This window comes from Heterodontus francisci, chromosome 25, assembly GCF_036365525.1.
Source record: "Heterodontus francisci isolate sHetFra1 chromosome 25, sHetFra1.hap1, whole genome shotgun sequence".
Lineage (NCBI taxonomy): Eukaryota > Metazoa > Chordata > Chondrichthyes > Heterodontiformes > Heterodontidae > Heterodontus > Heterodontus francisci.
Window position 1 is genome coordinate 28,383,586 of NC_090395.1, and position 27,405 is coordinate 28,410,990.

General features: G+C 44.1%; 2 protein-coding genes across 6 annotated transcripts in view; both read left to right on the top strand.

Moving 5' to 3' along the window:
- LOC137383801 (transcriptional enhancer factor TEF-5-like) overlaps nt 1-9,174 on the top strand; it is a 152,615-nt gene extending 143,441 nt beyond the window's left edge. For all 5 annotated transcript variants that reach the window (XM_068057022.1, XM_068057021.1, XM_068057023.1 and 2 more), the window contains one exon: nt 1,214-9,174. In XM_068057022.1, coding sequence (XP_067913123.1) covers nt 1,214-1,327 — 114 coding nt within the window. In that variant the 3' untranslated portion in view covers nt 1,328-9,174. The remainder of the gene's footprint in view (nt 1-1,213) is intronic.
- Nucleotides 1-27,405, top strand: part of rpl10a (ribosomal protein L10a) — a 401,386-nt gene that overhangs the window by 81,988 nt on the left and 291,993 nt on the right. The gene's annotated exons all lie outside the window — the stretch shown is intronic.

Below are 27,405 nucleotides of genomic sequence, written 5' to 3' on the forward strand. Positions count from 1 at the left end.
TATAACTTCTTGGGTTCCATGGTGCCAGTCGCTCCCCTAAGCAATCTGAGACTGTTACTTTTATTTGAGTTGGTTCACTCTGCCCTCTATCTTTTTGTACCATAACGTAACTCAGAAGTGTAACTATTGTAACCTGAACCAGATATATGTCTCTTCCTCATGTGCACTTCTTCAAACTCTCCAAAGGTGGAGTGTTGTAACAACACAAAATAATGACCATGCTACACTCCCCCACATCAGTGACCCATCTGAACCTAAGCCAGCAGAATTTGATCCTTTAGCGCAGGGCTGGGTTTCCACTCCACGTTGTGTCCTGGCATGTTCCAACCTGACTCCAGTGTCCACTTTTAGTCATAAATGACCATCCCCCAACCCAAGGCTGAATCCATCTGGTAAAGAGCACTACTGAGGTCAAATAAATAAAGTTGTCAAGACAGCAATAAATATGAATAATCACTTGAGTGTTAAAATGTTTTTAGTTCAGACACCTCATCTTAATGATAATCTACAACCCTGCCCCCACCCCCAGCCTTAGCCCTGCTGACATATGAATTTACTCGCTTGAGAACCACGAACAGTAGTAGCATTTTTAACACCTACTATACAAAGGTTCTCCTTGTGTTGGCATAGTCTGAAATCCCAAGACATGACAATACTCGAGGTGGGTTGTTGTTTTCACACCTTTGCCCTTTGACATGTATTCGGCAATGAAATTTGCCTTGTTTGACGATATTGTACTTTTGTCTCCTGCCTACATTCTTACTCTAAATTTGTACTCATTGTCCAGCCTCTTGGTCTGACTCATTCTTTCCCAGGTTATCAATACTATGAAACCCTTTACCCTGAGTCTCCTCTTCCTTCTTCATGCTTTTAAAGCTTTTTGTCATCTATCCTAACATCTTCCTATGTACACTCAGTGTCAAATTTTGTTTTGATAATCTCCTCTGTAAAATGCCTTGGGACATTTTGCTATGATATGCTATTTAAATGTAAGTTGTTGTTGAATATCATTGATCAGTAGGTGTCTCTGTCCTTTTAGGACCTGTCAATGTTTCACCCTTCCCCCACCCCTCTTTCTAAACCACACCCTGACCTCTGTTCACTGATGTTCCTCCAAGAGGTCCATGGTGATGTCAGAAAGGTGGTGTTACGTGACATTTGTGCTGCGTAACTGCATTTCAGCTAAGCTCTTTCCTCTGTTGTTTTCCACCAGGTTGTGACCAACCGGGACACCCAGGAGACCTTGCTGTGTATAGCGTTTGTATTCGAGGTGTCAACAAGTGAACATGGTGCACAGCATCATGTTTACCGACTGGTGAAGGACTAGGACCCCACCCCCAACCTCCCCTACACAGAGGGTGCTGCCGCCTGCCATTTATCTACACATCCTGGTGCCTGCTCATTTTTACCAAGTGAAAAAAAAAATCTATTTTTCACAGAAATACGGATATTTTTACATTAGAACAAATGTAAAAAAAGACAAAAAAAATGAACTGTTGTGAAGTCAAAAGAACAATATTCTGCACTACTTCTGTGAGGGTCATGAATGTGTGTGTTTTTTATTTCCTCTCTCCAGAACTCAAGCTCAGTGAGAGGTAACGGTACGGTTTTTCTTAAGATTAATAATATTTACACTTCAGGGATAGTAAGTATTGGATGAAGATCACTTTCAGAAAGTATGTGTTAAATGGGGGCTTATATGTAGGAATGTTGTCTTCTCCTGTAGTTTTTTTAGGGAGTGAGGGGGAAGTAAAATTCCTCCATTTTGTTTGTTTGCAATCACAAAATGGCTGCCCCATCCCAAAAACCAGGCAGCGAAAGGTGACTTCCTTGTAGCCATAGTATCCATCATCAAGACATTTTGAGGTTTGGTATTGTCACCCCTTTGACTTCTTGGAATGTTTCTTTGTCGGGTTGGCTGTGGGGGTGGGGGGGGGGGTTGGTGGGGTGGAGTGCTGGTGGGTGGAGAAGCAAGTTACAGGATATTTAAAGTGTTAGTTAAAGGGACCACCCCTCCCCCATTTTGCATCTATCCTTATTGGCGGGCCTGGTGCGGTAATATAAGGTGGACACGATGGATTTGAAAGATGTGCTGGTTAAGGTGGAGGGTGGCATACGAGGGACAGCAGCCACCAGTCTCATCCCCTTTAAGTTTCTGTTCAACTTTAAATTAGATCAGTGCAAATGACTTATTTGTTTACCCTGACATGTTCTTGTCAGTATTTTGGGAGTTAGAACATAAGGGTATCAGGACAGTTTTATCCCCCATCTGGTTTTCCCCTTCTGAGGGCACTGACTCTTGCTGGGATGCAGTTCCACAGGCACTGGCTGCCCTCTGGCACCTGAATTGTGTGATTATTCTCCATCTGTGAGCCTGCACTGTGAATGTTGGCATGGTTTCCACCATCCTGGGATAGGGGATCCAGCTGGCTGATTATAGTCAGCTCTCTACAAAGTGATCTGACACTGGTTGCAGGATCTAATGGTTTGGGTACATCGAAGTAAAATAATGAGGCCTAGGAGAGATGGTCAATATATTTATGATGGGAGGGGGAAGTGTTAGAGTCTGAACAGGAAAGGCAGTACAGTCCAAAAAGAGCAGCCAATCAGCCTCTGAATAAATTGCAATTCAACAAAATTATTCTAATTTGAAACTATCCATCGCATTTTTGGCCAATGTTTCCAAAGCAAAGGAGTGCCACAGAGATAAGATGTGCAACTAAGGCACCTATAATTTAGTGAGTTTGTCTGTAGTAGCTAAAGAAAGGCTACTGTTCTGAGCAGCTGTGACTAGTCCTGTCCTTATCCTAGCCATGAACTAATACTGACCGTGTGTGTTTTGACATGCAAACGGTCTCTGTTTTCTTCTCTGAATATTCACTGTGACAATTCAAACAGTGAAAGATAAAAACAGCTTGCATTTATATAGCGCCTTTCATGACCTCAGGATGTGCCAACGTGCTTTGCAGCCAATGAGGTACTTTTGAAGTGTAGTCACCGTTGTAATGTAGGAAATGGTGCAGCCAATTTGCGCACAACAGGTCTCACAAGCAACAATCTGATAATGAGCAGATCATCTGTTGAGTAGGCAGAGGTCAGATAATGCTGATTGTAGCTGGCTAGTGCTGTATAGACAATGAGTATGGTTGACCGGTGTTTGAGCTGAGCACTGTGTGTAGGCATTTGGTTGGATAAGTCTGGCCCCATGCCATTTGAGTTCTATCTTTTGTTTTGTATCAGAAGCACTAAGTGACTGTGCTGCACCCTTGGGGTTCCCATTGTCTGTGGGATTGGCGGAGTCTGATGAGGGTTTGTTTTGTCCACCACGTTCATGTTTCATTGTCTTAGAGAAACAAGTTAGAACTTCCCTGCATTTGAAGTGAAGGTAAGGAGGCTTGTAACATACCAACCTTCACGGCTGGAGACTGCAATAGGGCATTGCAGAGGGGTGGGTAGTGGTGGTAGGGACGCGTGAACAGAAACTGAGAAACAATTTCAGGAACTATCTAACTTGTCTCCCCTTCCCCAGCTCCAAACTGCCTCTGGTTCTATAGCAAGGAGAGAGAGAGAGATAAGTTGAGTGTATGGAGAAGTTACAGTGACAATTTGACAGCTTGGTTTTAATGAGTGGGACAGTGTGTGGGGATTGATGATTTGTTGAAGAGGCCTTGAGTGGATGCAACAGACAACACTGTGTTGTCCAGCTTGATTTTGTGAGGAGAAAGGGGTTTTCCGTCCATTTTCTCCACACATTTTCAGATCCTCCATCTGAGAAAACATGTGGGGACTAACAGCCAGATTATCCTCTAGAATCCAGATTCTCAGGACACAGGATCAGGATTTTGCACTGATACCATCTTAGTTTTTATTACTCAGCTCACCACCACCTTCTCAAGGGCAATTAGAGCATAGCCAGCAATGCCCACATCCCCCGAAAAAATAAAAAAAACTTCCCTCCCCTTTTTGCAGTGAGATACCAGCAGCTCTGCTGTGTCTTAGATCTGAATTGTACCGAACAGAAGGTGCTGAGTAAATAACAACAGACCGTTGCAGCCCTGTAAATGGGATGTAATCCACTGCACTATTTTCATTGCTGCTCCTCCTGTAGAGCTGTCTTTGGAGTCCCCAGGGAAAGACCTCAGTCCCAGGGGTTTAAGGCTGTTTCATTTGGCCCTTGTTCATGTGTCTACTCTGAAGATGAGTGTTGGCAGCTATTCAACTGCTGGACCCAGTCCTGTCCTCAACTGCTGTCTACTCATGCACCTTTCCAGCAAAGGTCACTGGAGAGTGATCAAGTTTGGGTGACACTAGCTCTTTCTTTTAATCTCCCCTTCCCTAGCCCAGGGGCATCCAGCCCAATTTAGCACTTCTGCTTGCTGCCATGGCTGAGATCAGCTAACTCACCACAGACCAGGGAACAAATATGGGGCCTTCTTGTTTTGTATAGTTGAGGGGCAGACTTTACCTCTGAGGCATCAGACTGGCTGCTCAAAAGGTTTTGAACAAACCTTTGGAGATTTGTTGTTGGCACCAGATGCAGAATTGGCTATCAGGGATCTCTGGTGTATGTCCTATTGTGAGTAGGAGGAGTGACGTATTCCTGCGTGCTCCTAGAGTTACTCTTTGTATAAAGGTGAGGCTTTGAAATGCATGCTCTGGCTCTTGCACATCTAGCCCCAACCCTACTCAACCCTGATTAACTGGCATCACCAGCATCCCAATTTCTACTTTTGTGGCTTGGCCATTATTTTCTTTCCCTTCCCTCTTGTTCTCATTATTAAGAACAATGGCCATGACTGCTAGAATGAAAGAATCTGGTTCTAGTCAAAGGATCCTTGCAATCAGAAATGTGGTTGAAGACAAAAGGTCCTGGATTGTGTCCAAATGCGCTTCTATTGGTGACTGCTACTTACACAATGGTTTCAGAAATGGAAGGTAGACCCACCTTTGAAACTACCCTGAAGAATTCTCTTTTTTTGTGTGATTTTAGCAGCCTTTTGGTGCTGTTGACATTTTCAGTGGGCATCTTTTTCCGCACCTCCCCCATCTACCCCACCATTAGTACAGCAAATCAAGATGGCCTATCCCTTTAAATATAAAGTACCTGACACCGAGCCATGTGAGTTTTTTCAAGAGTCACTTCCTACCAATGTCTTTCTAAGAGAGGTGGTATGAAGAATTTAAAGGAGAAAGCAATAGAATAAAGTACATACAGTATACTCTTGCCAGTAGTCATATCAATAATAAATGTTGTCCCCTTGAGGGATATTTGCAGTTCCTACTATTTTGGGTAAGTCATCTGCTAGTGTCTGCTATAGCCAGTGTTGGTCAGCAGCTTCACTGAAGATCCAGGGAGCTCCTGGCTAGCTGAGTTGATCATGCACGACCCGGTATGGGTGCTGAAGCAGGCAGACCACTGGGCCCAAGCTTCGATCACTGGTCTGTGCTGACCCACCTAGCCTCAGCAATAGGGGATAATGAACTTCAGATGCCCTGGTTAGGGAAGCAGGAAGCTTCCTGTTGCTGATCCATACTCTGCACTGGAGCCTGTCAATGGGTGAAAGTTGGGAAAGAAGAGGACCAGGATTGGCTGCGATAGTCTACCAACATTCAATGGCTAGGGTCACCTGTGGAGAAAATGGGCACTAGGGTGAGCTAGTGTGGGACTGCATTGTATCCCGGCACAAAATCAATACTTTCAGAAACTGTGAGAAAACTGGGGGGGTGAGGGGAAACAAGAAAATGCCTAATGTCACTTTACCCACCTGGGTGCTAAACAGAAGGAGTCCACAACATGATAACTACTGCTGGTGTTACCACTTCCCCACAGGCTTCTGCCCACATTTGCCTCCTCTTGCAGTATTTCATGAACAAAACAAAGCCCCTGGACACACATATCCCCAGCAACACCTGTGAACGACTACCTCTGGAAACGTGAGCAGCTCAAAAGTGCGAACAAAATATCCCAGTCAGCAGAAGGGAGGAAAGCAGTTGAGAGTCTGTGTATCAGCAGAGAATTGGCTTGCTTTGTAATTTAATTTCCTTTACACCAGAATTAACATTTTCTTATTTTAAAGGATGTAACAAATAGTGGGAGTGGAGGAATTTTAGAAAAATAGTGGGTTCTTTTCTATATATATATTCTATATATATTATATATATGACATATAAGAGGCACTCAAAGACGGTACTCAGGCGTTGTTGCATTTGGGTATCGAAATCTAATTTGTTAGTGATGTCACCTAGCACTTAACTCTGCTGTAAATATCATGTACACAATATTTCTTATTGTGGTTGTCCTGCCACATTCACACTTACTCCAGTTATTAAAGCCTTTTTGTTAGCCTAGACAGTCAGTATGCTGTTCCTTTCTGTAATATAATCCAGTTTTTGCATTTTTCTAAAGAAATAGGTACATTTATATATCAAAATACTTCAGACCCATGTTTAGGGAAGATGGGTTCAAGCTCAAACATACACAGCATGGGCAAAAATCTTCCCTAATTGGCAGCTGTTGAGAATCTAGAGTCGATTTGACTTTTTATGGACTTCTCTGGTTTCTGATGAGCATCAAACTTCTGCTGTTTGTCTGGGCATCTCTCAAGACAAGTGTAGGACATGTAGGCAATGAGAAATACCGATAGAGCATGCTCAGATGGGGAGGGGTGTGGTCAAGGTCCAACCCTTTGGGGAGCACTTTTCCATCCCTGAGTTTTAGGTGTTAAAAGGCCCAGGACTATGGAGTGAAAGATTGATCTTACAGCCAGAGTTTGACTGGGTGCATACCTCAATTGCAACACAGCAACACCCAACAGGAACTAAGAGAAGAGCTTGGCTTAATCAGCCTGCAGTAGGATAGCCATCCCAATGGAAGCTTGGCATTTCTGTTTAGTATCTGCATTGCTAAAGGCTTTCTTCATTTTAACACCATGAAATCAAGAAATGGAAATGGTTCCCCCTCTGCAGATGAGAAGCTAATGGGAAAATATCGGCATGTTCCTCAATCCTGACCCCCCCCCCCCCCCGAAAAAGTTTATAAAATATTTAGTAATATGAAAAGGACAGGTAGAGGTAAGCATTCCTCTGGCCGCTGTATGTAGTGACATCTAGCTGTTGGCAATTTCACTGGAAATACTGTGTACAGAAAGTCTTTAAGAAGGCATTCATGATGTCACTCCACATAATGGCCTGAGAAGTTCCTATCCTGGACCTTTTCTCTGGTTACAGGTGATTAGAAGTCATTCACCCCTTGGTTTTCTGCCAGTGTTGTGGTTTTCTTTAACATTTTAAACTAGGATACCAGGATATGTCAATAGGATTTTTTTGTAGATATATACTTTGAAGAATCTTTGTAATACTACCTGTGAAGGCTGACAAAAAGGACACTCTGTTTTGAAAAAATGTCCTTTTGATTATTGTATTGTATAGGAACATTACCTCCTTCTTGGCCAATAGCGACGGACTGTTTTTTTTGTTATTTCCTCTCACGACACTAGGGTGCACAGGCAAAATGTGACTACCTTTAACTCCTGGTGCAGTGCTCCGCACCCTAGGAAAGGCCTTGACTTCACAAAGGCATGAATCATACCAAGTCCGGACAAGCAGAACAGGATCACTGTATTGTGGAACAGGGGGAAGGTAGCTTGTCATTGTAAGCTTTCTCAGTGGGTCACACTTGTTTGCATACTGCTTTCTCAAATAACCATTTGCTTCAAAATTTATGGAACCAGTTTTGTCCATTTTGCAAATTAGCCATACCACCTTGCCTACATTATAACAGCACTGTCACACAGCACACAAATTGGCAGAGATGTTCTGTTGTGCACTTGTTGAATTTGCATATAGTGTTTACCTACTCCTTCTGGAGTAAAAAAATCTATTTTTGTATATTTTGCAATCACCATCAAGAAAAAGCTTGCTTGCTTTGATGAATTTTCTCACCTGTAGCATCCAAACTATCCTCCTCCCTGACAACCTTTCTTACTTATCTCCACTGTTCTTCTCTTCTCTTCCAAGCTTCAAATGTGACAGAGGAAGCACTGCTTCTCCTTTTCCTCCATGCATCCACACAGGGTTGAAGTCCAGACACATCACACTGCATCCTAACTTGTTGTCCAACTTGCAGCCATTGGGCCATGTACAGTCCTGGACATCTTGGCCTTAAACCCAAGCTTCTCCATCCCTATTTGCAGTTAGATTTCTTATTGGCTGGTCTACGTTGCTTGAAATTTGTGGGCAGAGGATTGGAAAATGTTATTTTTAAGATTCTTTTGGATAGATGTGAATCGGAATACCAAGCGTGTTTGTATCAGCAGCTGAAGATATAAGCAAACTAATGGGGGCATGAATTTAACCTTTAATGTCTGGCTCCTAGCACACACTTTTCTGGCCCATAAAGGACAAAACCTTAGACCACCCCTATCACCATCCTTCCTTTCCTAGGACTTCATTCAATCGAACTCCCCTTCCTCAGTGTCCTCCAATAACCTACAACCTTTATGGCCTAAGCTTCACTTCATCTGATTATTACTTACACAATGTGGCTTCTACTCATTTCAACCTTGTTGCCCTGCACAACGGGCCTTATCCCTTCACCTTCGTTTTTACTCAATAGCTTTTTTTTTTAACAAGGTGACTTTGTACTTAAGGTACAGGATATTTGCCAGCAGAGGACACCTTTGTTGATGGATCCCAGAGTCCCGAACATAGCGGGACAGCTAAAAGGAGTTGAACATAAGCAACAAAGTGAGACCCACTGTTGTATGACTTGGCCCGAAGGAGTTAAAAATAAAGGCTTTAAGAAACGTTTGTATTGTCGTTATGGCAACTGTGAAGGAGTTTAACATGCAGGTACTTACAGATACAAGGGTCAATGCTCTTTAATGGCAATCCCTAAACTGTGTATTCTTGATGAAGTACAGTACTTTTTGTTTTTATTCCTCTAAACCATATTTTGTCACATGGTGGAAAGGTAATTTGAAACAGTAAAGATGTGTTAATGTGTGATGATATTGTTTTTATGTATAATATTTTTCTGAACTGTGAGGGGGTTTTATTATATATCCATTGCGTATGCCCATCAACTTAATCTTGGTGCCTTTGGAGCCCAGATCCTTAAACAAAATAACAAAAGAAAGCAATAAATATTTGTTGGTGGTTGTGTCTGTATCTTTCTGTGTGAGTTGTGTGGCTTTTTTTTAAAAAGGGGATAGTGTGGGGTGTGAACAGTGGTACTGTAGTGTGCTGGTTATGTTACTGGCCTAGTAAGCTAGAGAATATGAGTTCAAATCCAATCATGGCAGTTTGTGTATTTGAATTTTTTTTTTTAATTCTGGAAATTAAAAAAGAACTGGTATCAGTAAAAGTGGCCATCAGTTGTCGGATTGTCGTAAAAGCCCAACTGCTTCATTAATGTTCTTTAGGGAAGGAAACTTGCCGTTCTTCACCTGGCCTCTGGTATGGCCTATACATGATTCAGTCCCACACCAATGTGGTTGACTTTAAACTGCCCTCGGAGGTAGCCCAGTGAGCCACTCAGTTGAATTGAACTGCCTTGGTGGTTCCAGAAGGCGGCCCACCACTTCCTCAGGGAAACTAGCAATGGGCAATAAATACCAGCCTTGCCAGCGACATTCACCTCATGAGAATTAATAAATAATTCACTGCCCACGCCATGTAAGGATGGAGCTTCAAGTCCTTTTCTCACTCTGCGGTTTGAACTATGTTGAGAGTAGTGCTGACCACGCAACAACTAAAGTTTCTCCCAGTAAGATGTTGAGCGGAATCATTGGCAAGAGTCCTCATATTATCTGGAGGCTAGTTACAGGGAGAAGAGGGAAAGTTGCCAAAGAATACTCCCATTAAAAAAATAAATAGAAGAGCACGGTGTAGGAGCAGACACTGTGCAATGGAGTGACATGGAAAAGATGCACTTTAATACTGTGTTGCCTTTAGTTTCAGTCATGTTACTTTGGTGAGGCTTAGGTCAGAAGGAAAGGGGTCAACAGGAGAGCTCGTCCTAAAGCCCATGCCTCATTTCTTGGTTGGGGGAGACCCAAGTATAGGTCACCTCTTCACCTCTTTGCACTTTGTAGATGTGATATCATTAAGGTATATCACAGAAACTGATGACTGCAGCGAGCTGACCAATTCTCAACTTGACTTATTATCAATAATGGGTGTAACCAGAGGTTGGCTGTATTTCAACATCAGTATTAAGCAACACTGCCTGCCTCCCACTATAACAAGCTGTCCCTTAAATAATCTCAAATGCCCTGCCTGTTATAGCTATTGAAAAAAAATTTCCCTACATAAACTTGAACCTCTGATATCTTGTCTTTCTGACCCATTGGCACTGATAATGACAGGAACAAATGCCTGGGGTCAGGGGTGGGTGGGGGAACGCAGAGTCTTTCGGACACATACTGTGAAGTTTTAACTCCATAACGTGCAACTTTTCTCCTTGACAGGTTCCCCACCCAGACGTTAGCCCAATTGACAGGCTTGGCCTCCAGTCGAATGGAGAACAGTCCAGAGCAGGCCGCAGTGCTAGAGAGCATGGGGTAGGGGTTCACTCCCCAACCGTGGGGGTCTTTGATTGAGGGGCTGGGGGAAAGCATTCCTGCTCCTCCTGGCCCACAAGCAGTGTGTAAGGGCACTTATCTTCTCCCCAAAGCTGTCCTCATCTTTCTTCAGTTGTCTGGTTTCCCTAGGCCTGGAAAATTTGGTTGGCCAATGTTAAACCTGTTAAACAGCTTAAATCAGAGGTTGCTAGTCTCATTAAAATATTTAAATTGCCTGCCCACCTCTTGTCCTGCCTCCGTTAAACCCAAAAGTAGTTCGGTTGGGGTCGGTTTAGAGATTTAAAACATTTTAACACATCCCAATCCCCAATCCCCAACCCACCTGTTTTTAGCATTTAAAATTCAATGCACCATATTTGAAAATACTGTCCTGGTTTTACTGCCTCCGTCCTGTTAGGTTCTTAAAATACATCAAGAAGATTACCTCTCAAATCTTTTCATTCTGCACAATTCCAATAATGAACCTTATGAACAAGGTTTATTACTTGGTGACTGTGCCCCTTTACCCAATACTTCGATCAGTTTGGGTTTGGTGGAATTTTACTCCAGCAGTTCAGGCTATTCTTAAAGGTGAGGGGTGTCAACTGGGTTCCAGTTTTGGACAATTAATCTTCTAAACTGGTTTTGACTAATGACTACATTCTACCTTATACTTGGTAACCTGTTAATCCTTCAGCAATTAAGTCATTGGTATTATGTTTCACACAGGGCAAACAGTTGGATCAGCAGAAAAAAGTTTCTCCAACTTGTTATATTTCATTAGCAATTCCACAGGCATGATGTCAAGTTATGCTTTCTCCTTTTTCTGACTGGTGCAGTAAGTGACCTTGTCTCCCTCACACTCCTTCAGTTATGTTCCCTGCCAATCCCCCAGCCCCTCTGGAAATACAGTGCGTTCTGCTGGGATAGCACTGCTTCAGGGCTCCTGCAAGCTTCTAGTATCTTTCCCAAGTGGTCATCAGAGACCTAAAGTGACATTTGACTGGGTGATGTAGAGATGAATTGCATAGAAAATACAGCACAGAAACAGGCCATTCAACCCAATGGGTCTGTTGGTGTTTTTGCTCCACATAAGCTTCCTCCCATCCTACTTCATCTCACCCTATCAACAAAATCCTTCTCGCCCTTTCTCCCTCATGTCCTTATCTAGCTTCCCAAATGTATTTCTGCTATTTGCCAAAACCATTTCATATGGTAGTCAGTTTCACATTCTCACCACTCGTGACTAAAGAATGAGCCTGTTCTCCATTGTTCTACCATCACCTTCATACATATTTTTGGAGGAACGTAGGAATTAATGGATTAGGAAAGACCAAGATCCAGCAACTACGAGGATGGTGGCAGGCAAACAAAACTCCATTTAGTTTGCCTCCAACCATCCTGGTAGTTGCTGATACAGTGATCAATGGGATTTCTGACTAACCACAGCAATGGATCTTTGAGGCAATTTCTGAAGATTTTTTGTTACGGTTCTGTAGAGTCCTTGATTGTAGATAGATCTTGCTTTTCATTAGGGCCCAGTATTATTCTTAAAACTTGTTTGCTGTAGGAGACTTTTCTCTCTTGTGTTTCATCTGTCTTCAGTGGGTTTGGAGTTCTGTGAGAAAGAGATGGAAGCAGACAGGAGAGATCTTCTCAATCCAGGAGCAAACAGACACTCTCAGTTCAAACTGTTTGTACAATTCAGACAACACCAGGTTGCCAAGCAGGTTAGTCATGTAACTAACTGGTCTGACCATGTCTTGGATTGTATCACCTTAGCAGTCTCTGGAATGCTCCTCTTACACATAATACCTGGTGATCAAGGTCCATTGTGGGTTGAATGTGTCAGGGAATGGTCCTTTTCCCTTCCAACCACTGTCTGTTAATATGCAAATATCTTCTAATCACAGCTGATCTGTTTAACAAGCCCTTTCTTCACTCCAGTAACAGTTTAAAATCAATGTTCATGACAAAATTAATGTGCCTCATTCTTGGTAGGTGGGGGCCTAGCATGACACCGCCATACCCAGAGGAATGAAATGCGATTTGAGAAAAGGCGCATTTATTAAAAGGGTTGAGACAAAACATAAGATACAGAAAAAACCCATGCATTTCTCTCATTCATTCACAGATCCTAAAACTTATTAAAATCGCCCCCTTTTTGGCATCGCAATAAACATGTTTTTTGGGGGGGAAGTTTCTCTTCCCTTTGCCCATTTCCATGGCTGCCTAGGGTCTTTGTTCCTGCTGAGGTAAATTTTTTTCAGAAGAGTCAGTAGCTATCCTGAAATCTCTTTCAGTACTTTGCTGAGTCATGCAAAGGCTTTTGACTTTGGGGGATGGGTGGTTCTCTTTGGTTCTGACTCTGGGGGAGGATTCTTTGCTAATCTCCCCTTTATCCCAGAGGACACTCCTGCCTGCATGTATTTGTGCAGACTCTACTGCACTCCCCTGCGGCACTTCGACGAGGTGAGGCATCGCCCTCATGGTTTCTCTGCCCCCTAGAGGTCTTTCTTTGCCTCTTCAGGTTCCTGTAAATGCTGTTAGCAACTCTGGTGAGGTGCTTCTAGGTCTGCATTTATGTAGGAGGATGTGGGGTCTAACTTTTCACATTTTTCGAGGTTGGCTGACCGGACAGTAGAGGTTTTCATAAAATAAGAACATAAGAACTAGGTGCAGGAGTAGGTAATTCAACCCCTCGAGCCTGCTCCACCATTCAATACGATCATGGCTGATCTCATCTCAGCCTCAACTCCACTTTCCTGCCCGTTCTCCATAACCCTTCAACCCATTACTAATTAAAAATCTGTCTATCTCCTCCTTAAATTTACTCAATGTCCTGGCATCCACCGTACTCTGGGGTAGTGAATTCCACAGACTCACGACCCTTTGAGAGAAGTAATTTCTCCTCATCTCTTTTTTAAATCTGCTACCCCTTATCCTAAAACTATGACCTCTCGTTCTAGATTGCCCTGCCAGAGGAAACATCCTCTCTACGCCTACTTTGTCAATCCCCTTAATCATCTTATATACCTCAATTAAATCTCCTCTCATCCTTCTAAACTCTAGAGAGTAAAGGCCTAAACTGCTCAACCTCTCTTCATAAGACAAAACCCTCATCTCTGGAATCAATCTAGTGAACCTCCTCTGAACTGCTTCCAATGCAACTACATCCCTCCTCAAGTAAGGGGACCAAAACTGTACGCAATCCTCCAGGTGCGGTCTCGCTAATGCCTTGTACAGTTGCAGCAACACTTCCCTACTTTTATACTCTATTCCTTTAGCAATAAATGCCAAAATTCCATTTGCCTTCCTTATTACCTGCTGCACCTGCATACTAGTTTTCTGCGATTCATGCACGAGGACACCCAGATCCCTCTGCACCAAAGCACTCTGAAGTTTCTCTCCATTTAGATAATTTGCCTTTCTGTTTTTCTGACCAAAATGGATAACCTCAGACTTATCCACGTTAAACTCTATCTGCCAAATTCTGGCCCATTCACCTAACCTATCCATATCCATTTGTAAATTTTTTATTTCTTTATTGCAACTTATTATCTCACGTATTTTAGTGTCATCTGCAAGTTTGGCTCTAGTACCTTCTATCCCTGCATGCAAGTCATTAATATAGATTGTAAATAGTTGGGGCCCGAGGACCAAACCCTGTGGCACCCCACTCGTTACATCTTGCCAACCAGAAAAAGACCCAATTATCCTGAATCTCTGTTTTCTGTCGGTTAGCCAATCCTCTATCCAAGCTAATAAATTTCCCCTAACCCCATGTGATCATACCTTGTGTATTAACCTTTTGTGCAGCACCTTATCAAATGTCTTCTGGAAGTCCAGATATACTACATCTATAGGATCCCCATTATCCACTTTGTTGTTACATCTTCGAAGAACTAGCAAATTAAGTCAAACACAATTTACCCTTCATAAAACTATGCTGACTTTGATGGATTGCGTTTTGACTTTCTAAATGTCCTGTTATTACTTCCTTCATAATGGATTCTAACAATTTCCCAATGACAGATGTTAAACTAACTGGTCTATAGTTTCCTACTTTCTGCCTCCCTCCCTTTTTGAACAAGGGTGTTATATTAGCATTTTTCCAATCCACTGAAACCTTTCCCGCATCCACTGAATTTTGGAATATTATAACCAATGGCTCCACTATCTCTGCTGCCACTTCCTTTAAGACATGAGGATGTAGGCCATCAGGCCCTGGGGACTTGTCTGCCTTCAATCCCAATAGTTTGCTCAGTACTTTTTCTCTAGTGATGATGATTGTTCTAAGTTCCTCCCTTTCTATAACCTGTGCATTACCTGTTATTATTGGGATAGTATTAGAGTCCTCCACTGTGGCAACTGAAGCAAAATACTGATTTAGTATCTTCGTCATTTCTGTGTTCCCCACTATTAACTCCCCAGTCACATCCTCCAAGGGACCAACATTCACTTTAGCTACTCTCTTCCCTTTTATATACTTATAGAAGCTTTGTCACCAGGTTTCATGGAGGCACCCAAGATCACGTCGTTGGCACCAGCTAGACCTCATTGTCACAAGGCGAGCCGCCTTAAACAGTGTTCAAATCACACGCAGCTTCCACAGTGCGGACTGCGACACCGACCACTCCCTGGTGTGCAGCAAGGTTAGACTCAGACCAAAGAAGTTGCATCATTCCAAGCAGAAGGGCCACCCGCGCATCAACACGAGCAGAATTTCTCACCCACAGCTGTTACAAAAATTTCTAAATTCACTTGTAACAGCCCTTCAAAACACTCCCACAGGGGATGCTGAGACCAAGTGGGCCCACATCAGAGACGCCATCTATGAGTCAGCTTTGACCACCTACGGCAAAAGTGCGAAGAGAAATGCAGACTGGTTTCAATCTCATAATGAAGAGCTGGAACCTGTCATAGCCGCTAAGCGCATTGCACTTTTGAACTACAAGAAAGCCCCCAGCGATTTAACATCCGCAGCACTTAAAGCAGCCAGAAGTACTGCACAAAGAACAGCTAGGCGTTGCGCAAACGACTACTGGCAACACCTATGCAGTCATATTCAGCTGGCCTCAGACACCGGAAACATCAGAGGAATGTATGATGGCATGAAGAGAGCTCTTGGGCCAACCATCAAGAAGATCACCCCCCTCAAATCTAAATCGGGGGACATAATCACTGACCAACGCAAACAGATGGACCGCTGGGTTGAGCACTACCTAGAACTGTACTCCAGGGAGAATGCTGTCACTGAGACTGCCCTCAATGCAGCCCAGCCTCTACCAGTCATGGATGAGCTGGACATACAGCCAACCAAATCGGAACTCAGTGATGCCATTGATTCCCTAGCCAGCGGAAAAGCCCCTGGGAAGGACAGCATTACCCCTGAAATAATCAAGAGTGCCAAGCCTGCTATACTCTCAGCACTACATGAACTGCTATGCCTGTGCTGGGACGAGGGAGCAGTACCCCAGGACATGCGCGATGCCAACATCATCACCCTCTATAAAAACAAAGGTGACCGCGGTGACTGCAACAACTACCGTGGAATCTCCCTGCTCAGCATAGTGGGGAAAGTCTTTGCTCGAGTCGCTCTGAACAGGCTCCAGAAGCTGGCCGAGCGCGTCTACCCTGAGGCACAGTGTGGCTTTCGTGCAGAGAGATCGACTATTGACATGCTGTTCTCCCTTCGTCAGATACAGGAGAAATGCCGTGAACAACAGATGCCCCTCTACATTGCTTTCATTGATCTCACCAAAGCCTTTGACCTCGTCAGCAGACGTGGTCTCTTCAGACTACTAGAAAAGATCGGATGTCCACCAAAGCTACTAAGTATCATCACCTCATTCCATGACAATATGAAAGGCACAATTCAACATGGTGGCTCCTCATCAGAGCCCTTTCCTATCCTGAGTGGTGTGAAACAGGGCTGTGTTCTCGCACCCACACTTTTTGGGATTTTCTTCTCCCTGCTGCTTTCACATGCGTTCAAATCCTCTGAAGAAGGAATTTTCCTCCACACAAGATCAGGGGGCAGGTTGTTCAACCTTGCCCGTCTAAGAGCGAAGTCCAAAGTACGGAAAGTCCTCATCAGAGAACTCCTCTTTGCTGACGATGCTGCTTTAACATCTCACACTGAAGAATGCCTGCAGAGTCTCATCGACAGGTTTGCGTCTGCCTGCAATGAATTTGGCCTAACCATCAGCCTCAAGAAAACGAACATCATGGGGCAGGATGTCAGAAATGCTCCATCCATCAATATTGGCGACCACGCTCTGGAAGTGGTTCAAGAGTTCACCTACCTAGGCTCAACTATCACCAGTAACCTGTCTCTAGATGCAGAAATCAACAAGCGCATGGGTAAGGCTTCCACTGCTATGTTCAGACTGGCCAAGAGAGTGTGGGAAAATGGCGCACTGACACGGAACACAAAAGTCCGAGTGTATCAGGCCTGTGTCCTCAGTACCTTGCTCTACGGCAGCGAGGCCTGGACAACGTATGCCAGCCAAGAGCGACGTCTCAATTCATTCCATCTTCGCTGCCTTCGGAGAATACTTGGCATCAGGTGGCAGGACTATATCTCCAACACAGAAGTCCTTGAAGCGGCCAACATCCCCAGCTTATACACACTACTGAGTCAGCGGCGCTTGAGATGGCTTGGCCATGTGAGCCGCATGGAAGATGGCAGGATCCCCAAAGACACATTGTACAGCGAGCTCGCCACTGGTATCAGACCCACCGGCCGTCCATGTCTCCGTTATAAAGACGTCTGCAAACGCGACATGAAATCGTGTGACATTGATCACAAGTCGTGGGAGTCAGTTGCCAGCATTCGCCAGAGCTGGCGGGCAGCCATAAAGACAGGGCTAAATTGTGGCGAGTCGAAGAGACTTAGTAGTTGGCAGGAAAAAAGACAGAGGCGCAAGGGGAGAGCCAACTGTGCAACAGCCCCAACAAACAAATTTCTCTGCAGCACCTGTGGAAGAGCCTGTCACTCCAGAATTGGCCTTTATAGCCACTCCAGGCGCTGCTTCACAAACCACTGACCACCTCCAGGCGCGTATCCATTGTCTCTCGAGATAAGGAGGCCCAAAAGAAGAAGCTTTTGCTATCAGTTTTTATATTTTGCGCTAGTTTTCTTTCATAATTTACCTTTGCTCTTTTTATTACTTTTTTAGTAACCCTTTGTTGGTCTTTAAAAGTTTCCCAATCTTCCAGCCTGCCACTGGCCTTTGCAATACAGTATGCCTTAGTTTTTGTCTTTGTGTTATCCTTAACTTCCATGGATGTCTTTTCACCCTCTTACAATCTTGCTTCCTCTCTGGAATATATTTTATTTGGGAGGAATTGAATATTTCCTTAAACATCTGCCACTGCTCATCAACTGTCCTACCTTTTAGTCTTCCTGCCCAGTCCACTAGGGCCAAATCTGTCCTCATGCCTATGTAATTACCTTTGTTTAACTCCAGAACACTAGTGTGGGACTCCAGTTTCTCGCCTTCAAACTGAATTTGAAATTCTAGCATGCTATGATCACTCTTCCCTAGAGGATCCTTAACTATGAGATCATTAATTAATCCCACCTCATTACATAATACTAAATTTAGAATAGCCTGCTCCCTGGTTGGTTCCACAACATATTGCTCCAAAAAACAATCTCTAATTCATTCAATGAATGCTACCCTTGCCAATTTGATTAATCCAGTCTATATGCATATTAAAATCACCCATGATTATTGCTGTACCTTTCTTACAAGCCCCCAGTATTTCCTGGTTTATACTGTGTCCTACTGCGGAACTACTGTTTGGGGACCTATAGATTACTCCCACCAGGGACTGCTTTCCATTGCTATTTCTTATTTCTACCCAGACTGATTCTATGTCTTGATCTCCAGAGCCTTTATCATTTCTCACTACAGCATTGATCTCTTCCTTTAACTTGCCCTCTTGGTCATTTTTTTTCTCCTTCTCTTTCTAAACTTTTGCCAGCCTTGTGCCTGCCTGTCCCCTTTTGTTCTCGGCAGAGGTGTCTTACAGCTCACCAGCCCTCTGCTGGAGGGTCCTACTAACACCAGTACAGGACTTAGGGGTGCAGGTTTCACTGTACTTTGGGGTTTCCCCTCAACCTGGCACATGTGGAAACTCCTACAGTACTCCACCACATCTTTGTGGAGATTTGGCCAGTCAAACTGCTGTTTTATGTGGGCTTTGGTCTTTCCTGTACCAGCATGTACAGCCACTGTAGTCTCATGGGCTTTTATTATTTCTCTCGGGTACCTCTGCAGCATCACTAACTGGTGAACTACTGTCCATTCCTTGCTCTCAGGTCTGTGAGGAGAACTCCATTTCTTCATCAGTACCTCATTCTTTAAATAGTAGCAACCAGGGACTCCCTCTACTTCACTTACAGTCTGGGCAGCCTGTGCTAATTCTTGCAATACTGAGTCGGCTCGCTGAGCCTCAGCTAGGGAAAATCCATTTAATTCATTCCCTGGGTCTCCTAACTTTCCAAAGAAAGTCTTGGACAGACAGACCTCATGGTCATCTGTCTGCAGTGCCAATTCAGTCTCCTCTGGGGGAGCTGATTTGACCATGACCTGACCCACTATACTGCCACGGTCCTGTCTCTCTGACCTCCTGCAGTCTTTCTTTCACTACTGGGGGGCTACCACCTTCACCCCCGCCAGATCATTACCTAACAGCAGGTCAACCCCATCCACAGCCAAACTAGGGACAATCCCTACGGTCACCGCTCCTGAAACTAGGTCGCACTCCAGGTGCACCCGGTGTGCAAGTACAGGCATACACTGCCCTCCAACACCATTCATCACCATTTTGGTGTTCACTGCACTCTCTGGTGGAAAGGCCAGGCCTTTTCCCAATAAAAGGGATCTAGTGGCTCCTGGGTCCCTGAGAATTACTGTGGGCTTGTTTGCCCCACTCGAGGGGTATGGGGTTACTTTCCCTTCAGACACAAAACCCTGATAACCTTCAGGAATCCTACTAAATTTTACTGCACTTGCAGCCATAAGCTTCCTGGGTCTCACTCTTACTGCAGTTAAAGCCACAGCTTGTTCTGCTGTGTTTTCCATCAGGTTCTCTTCTTCACTGAGCGGGTGTGCCCTAATTAACCCTACTAACTTTCCCTTTAGTTTCCAGCAGTCAGCTTTTAAATGCCCTGCTTTATTACAATGGAAGCACACAGGTCTCCGGGTCTCACTCTTGCTCACAGAACCTTCCTTTCTGGCTAGAGGAGGGCCCCCTGTGCCTCCTGCTTTCCTTTCTCTCCCAGCACTGCTTGGGCTCCTATCACCTTCCCATCCTTTGTCCCTTTTGGATTTGTGGGGGTGACAAGGAAAGGTTCTCCCTGGGAAACCGACTTATAAATTAAAGCAAACTCATCGGCCAGAACGGCCGCTTGCTGGGCTCTCTGGACCCGCTGCTCCTTCAAGAGGATTGACGAGGGCAGGGCGATGGACGTTGTCTACATGGATTTTAGCAAGACCTTTAACAAGGTCCCGCATGGTAGGCTGTCCAGAAGGTTCGAACACATGGGATCCAGGGTGAGCTAGCAAATTGGATACAAAATTGGCTTGGTGATAGGTTGCAGAGGGTGGTAGTGGAGGGTTGCTTTTCCGATTGGAGGCCGGTGACCAGTTGTGTGCCGCAGGGATTGGTGCTGGGCCCTCTGTTGTTTGTCATATATATTAATGACTTGATGTGAATGTAGGGGCATGATTAGTAAATTTGCAGATGACACCAAAATTGGTGGTATAGTGGACGGTGAAGAAGGTTGTCTAAGGTTACAACAGGATATAGATCAACTGGGAGAGTGGGCAAGGGATTGACAAATGGAATTTAACGCAGACAAGTGTGAAGTGATGCATTTTGGGAAGTTAAACCTGGGCAGGACATATACAGTGAATGGCAGGGCCTGGGGAGTGTTGTTGAGCAGAGACCTTGGGGTGCAAGTACATAGTTCCCTGAAAGTGGCAACACAGGTAGGGTGGTGAAGAAGGCGTATGGCATGCTTGCCTTCATCTGCCGAGGCATTGAGTACAAGAGTTGGGACGTCATGTTACAGTTGGACATAACGTTGGTTAGGCCGCATTTGGAGTACTGTGTGCAGTTCTGGTCGCTGCACTACAGGAAAGATGTGATTAAGCTAGAGAGGGTGCAGAAAAGATTCACAAGGATGTTGCCTGGTTTGGAGGGGTTGAGTCATGAAGAGAGATTGGATAGGCTGGGTCTGTTTTCCCTGGAGCGAAGGAGGCTGAGAGGGGACATGATAGAGGTATATAAAATTATGAGAGGTATAGATAGGGGAGATAGCCAGAGTCTGTTTCCCATGGTAGGGGTGACTAAAACTAGAGGGCATAGATTTAAGGTGAGAGGGAGCAGGTTTAAAGGGGATCAAAGGGGTAGATTTTTCACACAAAGAATAGTGGGTATCTGGAATGAGCTGCCAGAGGAGGTGGTGGAGGCAGAACAGTAGCAACATTTAAGAGGCATCTGGACAGGTACTTGAATGAGCAAGGCATAAAGGGATATGGAATTAATGCAGGCAGGTGGAATTAGTATAAATAGGTATTATGGTCGACATGGACACGGTGGGCCGAAGGGCCTGTTTCTATGCTATACGACTCTATGACTCTACATGAGTCTTTATGGGGAGTGGGACAGACTGTTTAAATTCCTCGAACAGAATTACTTCTCTGAGCTTCTCTTAGCTGAGCTGGACTTTAAGACCCCTCAGCCACTGGTCAAAAGCCAGTTGCTTAGTTCTTTCAAACTCCAGATAAGTTTGATTAGCTTGCTTCTTGAGGGTTCTAAACATTTGGCGATAGGCTTCAGGTACTAATTCATATGCCCCGAGGATAGCATTTTTGGTCAGTTCATAATTTGATGAACTCTCATCTGGCAACAGGAAATAAACCTCATGGGCTTTTCCAGTTAGCTTGCTTTGTAGTAAAAGAGGCCAGGTCTCAGCTGGCCATTTTAGCTGCCTTGCCAGTTTCCCAAAGGGCACAAAAAAGTTTCTACGCCTTCCTCATTGAATTTTGGAATAAGTTGAGCTAGTTTTAACAATTCTTTACCCAGCCCTGAATTATGCTCCTCCATATTGGCCATGCTTTCACTCTGTCGTCCCCGAGTTAACACAAGCCGCTTCAGCTCTCTCTCTTCACATTCCTCCCGGAATGTTCTTTTCTCTCTCTCGCTCTCTTGTTCCTTCTCCTGTCCTTTTTCTTGACGTTCCTTCTGGAAGGCTCTTTCTTTCTCCTTCTCTTCTAATTCAAGTTTCCTCTGTTCCAATTGTATCTTTGCTAACAACACCCTGTCTGGGTCTGCTTCGAACCCCGTTTCTGCTTCTTCAGATTCAAGGGAATATTGGATGGCCACTAGCCTTAGAAGTTCAGACTTCCTAGCCTTGCCACGTACAGTGATCCCACACTGCTCTGCCATTTTCCTCAACTCCTCCAAAGAAAGTGCTTTTAACTCATCCCAAGTTACTTCACCCTGGCTTGGGGAGTGACTAGCTTCAGTCACAGACATGCTGGTATTCAAGCACACATAACCACAAGAAAACCTGTATTGAAACCTTGCTCTTTTTTGATTGGGAACAATTTGGCTTCCCATTTCCAATCACTTTTCTTTGTCTGTGGGTCAATTCCAAATGCTAGCACCCAAATTTCTATTATGACTAGGTGAGAAAGGTGTCTAGGGGTCCCTTTCAGCCTTCACCTGGTCTTACTGTAACAGGGTTTTATTTTTAAACACACAGTGCTTTTAGCTCCCCCTTGGTGAATCCTTGTTCACTGCTTTCAAAGGCAAAGAAACCAGAAAAACAGGTTTTCTTGGTTTAAAGAAGAAGGGTTGAAATTTATTAAACTTGAACTTAAACTCTAATTCGGTTGGCGCCTACGGATACACAACGTGCCCATGCTAGCATGCATACACGATACACACATGCAAATAGTGATAGAAAGAGAAGTAAAATAAAGTGGAAAAGTTTGAGGCAATATCTGAAGAGTTTTTGTTACGGTTCTGTAGAGTCCTTGACTGTAGGTAGATCTTGCTTTTTATTGGGGCCCAGTATTATTATTAAACCTTGTTCGCTTTTCTCTCTTGGAGTTCCTGTGGCTTCAGTGGGTTTGGAGATCCGTGAGAAAGAGATGGGAGCAGACAGGAGAGATCTTCTCAATCCAGGAGCAAACAGACACTCTCAGTTCAAACTGTTTGTACAATTCAGACATCACCAGGTTGCCAAGCAGGTTAGTCATGTGACTAACTGGTCTGACCACGTCTTGGATTGTATTACCTTAGCAGTCTCTGGAATGCTCCTCTTACACACAATACCTGATGATCAAGGTCTACTGTGGGTTGAATGTGTCAAGGAATGGTCCTTTTTCCTTCCAATCACCATCTGTTAGTATGCAAATGTCTTTTCCAGTCATGGCTGATCTGTTTAACAAGTCCTTTCTTCACGCCAGTAACAGTTTAAAATCAATGTTCATGACAAAAATAATGTGCCTCATTCTTGGCAGGTGGGGGCCTACCATGGCAGGTGGGAAACCCGGAAATGTTATGAAAGCGGAGGTACTGATGGATTAAACCCAAGACCGCATTTGAGTTTTTTTTACTTCTTTTCCCACCTATCTGCTCAGAGAGGCGCGCAGGCTGCCAGGTGAGAAAGCCTGTGGTAGATTGGCGTTACCCAGCAATCAAGAAGATCAGGAGTTGGTTGAGGTGGGCTATGATTGTGGGGTGGGAGGAGCAATCATGTGGAGCGATCACTGAGAGCTCGAAGCACAGTGGAGGTATCGCGGTGGGCAGTTGGCCGATTGTGTGAAAGAGCAAGATCGCGACAGGTTTGCTTGGTGGAGTTGGGAAGAAGCAATGCTGCTCCGCCTAGCCCAAAGCAGCACTGGATAGGTACTTACCTGATGAATCCAGCTTCTTTACCTTCCTTCAACTGCTGGGTACCCCAAGCCCTGGGAAATCCAATCTGAAGGAGTTAAATCCAAATTGGTGGCAAATTCTGAGACAGGGAGCTTCATTTAAATATTACAGGTGCAGACTTGCCTCTCCAAAGCGGGTTACTTATCTGATCCCAAACCTGCCATAGTTAAACCGGAAGTCAGCGCATTGAGGTCAGGTTTCCCATATTTTCAAATTTAACATCCCCTGCTGCTTCCTGGGGATTAAAATTACCCCTTTGTTTCCACAGATTGATTTTGAATTTACCCTCCTTCAAGCGTAGGATTAACTCAGATTAGAGACCAGCTTTTCATATGAATAGGAGTAGGCCATTCAGCCCCTCAAACCATTCTGTTAGATCATGGTTGATATGTACCTCAACTCCATTCAGCCCCTTAGCTCCATATTGCTTCATCCTTGATGTGTGCCTAGGAAAGTTTTACTACATTTAAAGGCACAATCTAAATGCAAGTTGTTGTTGTTGATTCCCTTACCTAACAAAAATCTATTAATCTCAGTCTTGAAAGCTCCAATTGTCCCAGCATCCACACCATTTTGGGGAGATTTTGTAGGTAGTTGGTTGGGAAAACTCATGTATCATATGAATGGTTTGTCAGCAGGGTTGATTTTGACATTACTTCCAACCATAATGTCATGCTAGGCCCCCACCTGCCAAGAATGAGGCACATCAATTTTGTCATGAACATGGATTTTTAATTGTTGTTGGAGTGGGAAATTACTTGCTAAACAGATCAGCTGTGGTTGGAAAAAAAACATTTACATACAAAAAGACATCGAAGGCGAGGAAGCGCATTCCAGGGCCTGCTAAGAGGTATACAGTCCACAAGGGCCAGGTCTGGTTAGACCAGCTGGTCACATGACTAACTGGCTGTTCCAGGGTTTTCTTTTGAACTGGCCACAGAGAGTTTGAACTCAGAAAGACTGTTTGCTCCTGGACTGAGATCTCTCCTGGCTGCTCCCATCTCTTTTCTCACAAGCCTCTGGATACACTGAAGACACATGAACCCCAAGAGAGAAAAGTCTCCTACAGCGAACAAGGTTTAAGAAGAATACTGGGTCCCAATGAAAAGCAAGATCTACCTACAATCAAGGACTCTACAGTGAGCTCAAAGAACCGTAACAAAAACCCTTCAGATATTGCCTCAAACTTTTCCACTTTATTTTTCTTCTGCTCATTTCTGACTCTATTTGCATGTGTGTATCACATATGCATGCTAGCGTGAGCACGTCGTGTATTTGTAGGCACCAACTGGATTAGAGTTTAAGTTCAAGTTTAATAAATTTCAACTTTTCTTCTTTAAACCTAAGAAAACCTGTTTTTGCTGGTTTCTTTGCCTTATAATTGGAAAGCAGTGAACAAGGATTCGCCAAGGGGGTAACTAAAAACAGTGTGTTTAAAAATAAACCCTGTTACGGTAAGACCAGGTGAAGACTGAAAGGGACCCCTAGACACCTTTCTCATTTGGTCGTAACATGTAAAGTGATAATTAACAGTTTTGATTTTCATATTCATTACATTATTTTTTTGGAAGTTACTATTGCATCTGCTTCCACCACCCTTTCAGGCAGTACATTCCAGATCACAACAACTCTGTAAAATAAAATTCTCCCCATCTCCCCTCTGTTTCTTTTGATAATTATCTTCAATTTAGTGTCCCCTGGTTACTGACCCTTCTGCCAGTGGAAAGTTTCTCCTTATTTACTCTATCAAAACCTTTTATAATTTTGAATACCTCTACTAAGTCTCCCTTTAATTCTCTCTGCTCTAAGGAGAACAATCCCAGCTTGCATTGAATATACAGCACATAAACTGGCCATTCGCCCAACCAGTTTCTCTAGTTTCTCCTCAAAGCTGAAGTCCCTCATCCCTGTTACCATTCTAATAAATCTCTTCTGTACCCTCTCCAAGGCCTTGGTATCCTTCCTAAGGTGTGGTGCTCAGAATGAAACACAATACTTCAGCTGAGACCTAAACAGCGATTTATAAAGGTTCAGCATATTAATGTGAAGGCGGCTTCTGCGCTCGAGGTGGGGGGGATGGAATTGTGCAGATGGAGCCTGGAAATGGAGTCAACAGTTGGGATCTGCGATCATAACTGAATTGAAGCAATACATTTTGACTTTTCAGGTTTTGTGTCTTCAAGCTGTGAAGCCGGTGAAATGTGCACCTGCATGAAATGATCTCAACTCTATTTAAAGGGAGAACGTTGAAATGGAAATTGGAGGAGCCAGGAGGTGTCTAGGATGGATGCACAGAGAGCAAGGGCAGTACCCAGATTTCATTACTTCTGGGTGCAGTCAGGAGCAAGAGGGACATACAATTTCCCAGCAGGAAGAGACCTGCGCTCTCAACACGTGAAGGGACTGGAAGACAAAAGAAAGAGATGTGAATTAATTGTGATAATGTCACAATCTTGCCAATTGCCAAACTCAGTGTTATCATTCAACTCTAATCTGTTATGTTGCTGGAGGTGGCTAAGGAGGTGAGCAGCAGGAGTGCTGTGCCCAAGTCTTGGATTCAGTGCAGTGAGTTGACACACACAGAGATAAACATTGACTGCTGCTGGAGGACCATCAACTTGGTGGAAGACGCACTTTGATCTGCCGAAACTTGCTGGTCTTCCAGTGCAAAGAGCTGTTGATGAACGAGTGTTGCAGTCTGGCACAGGTCCAGGACTATGTGCTGAAGGACGCACTAAAGCTTGGGGCAGCCACCACAAAGGTCATTGTGTAAGTCCCTCCTGCCATATACTGAGGGGCTGGAAACCATGTAAATCCCCTTGGGCTGTAGGCACCAGAAAATGTTTGACATGGAATGTAAATATACATTGTAAATATAAGCTGTAATGGCAAGTGTAGTGAGGCACCTCATGTAGTGTATTGAAAGAAACTGATCCGTATTGCACTTCATGTAATGTCAAATTTGAACTGTTATGTAATGTATTTTTACAAATTTTATGAATAAAGTATATTTTTTGGGAAAAAAAGATCTAACCTGGTCAGGAAATGAGTAGATTTGCTGATTCACCTACATCCTGAAGTGTAAACAGACTACCTCCCACTCTGCCTTGCCAAGCATTCTTCATCTCATCACTCCTCATGCCACTCAATTTCAGTAACATCCAGCCTTCACTTTCTATGCACTTCATCATTTCCTCATTTATCCATCCACTGTTGCCACTCACCCCAAACCTTATGCAATGTGATTGCATTTGTCTCATAGTCACCCTCACCGAATGCACTGCATCTGTCGGGTGGATAAGTGACCCTCAGTCACTCACAGGTCTGTTCTATCACCCCTCGTCGGAGAATGCAAAAGGCAAAAAGAAATAATGAGAGGGAGAGGCCAGGAGGTGGCCCACCACAAATACAGAGGAGGCAGCCCTGGAGATAAGTGACTTCTCAGTAAGACATGGAGAGACTGGACAGATAGCTGGTGACAGAATCACAAATATCTCTGACACACGTATGCTAACTTTATTTTATCAATGACTGAATGATAACACTGAGTTTGGCAATTGGCAAGATTGTGACATTATCACAATTAATTCACATCTCTTTCTTTTGTCTTCCAGTCCCTTCACGTGTACAGCAAGTGTCACAGGACAGCCATGCACCAGCAGATACTCGCACTTAGACAGTTGGTTAGGTTTTCATCTGGTGATTCACACCTCAAGTGAGCACGAGCAGACACTGGTGGCAGGAACAGCTGTGAAGAGTCTGCGTCACGAGGTGGATTTCTCAGAAGGCTCTGCTCAGCTGGACACAGATACTGAAATGATCATTGAGGAGAATACTAGAGGTGCATCAAGAACTTATCCAGGTACTGACAGATGTG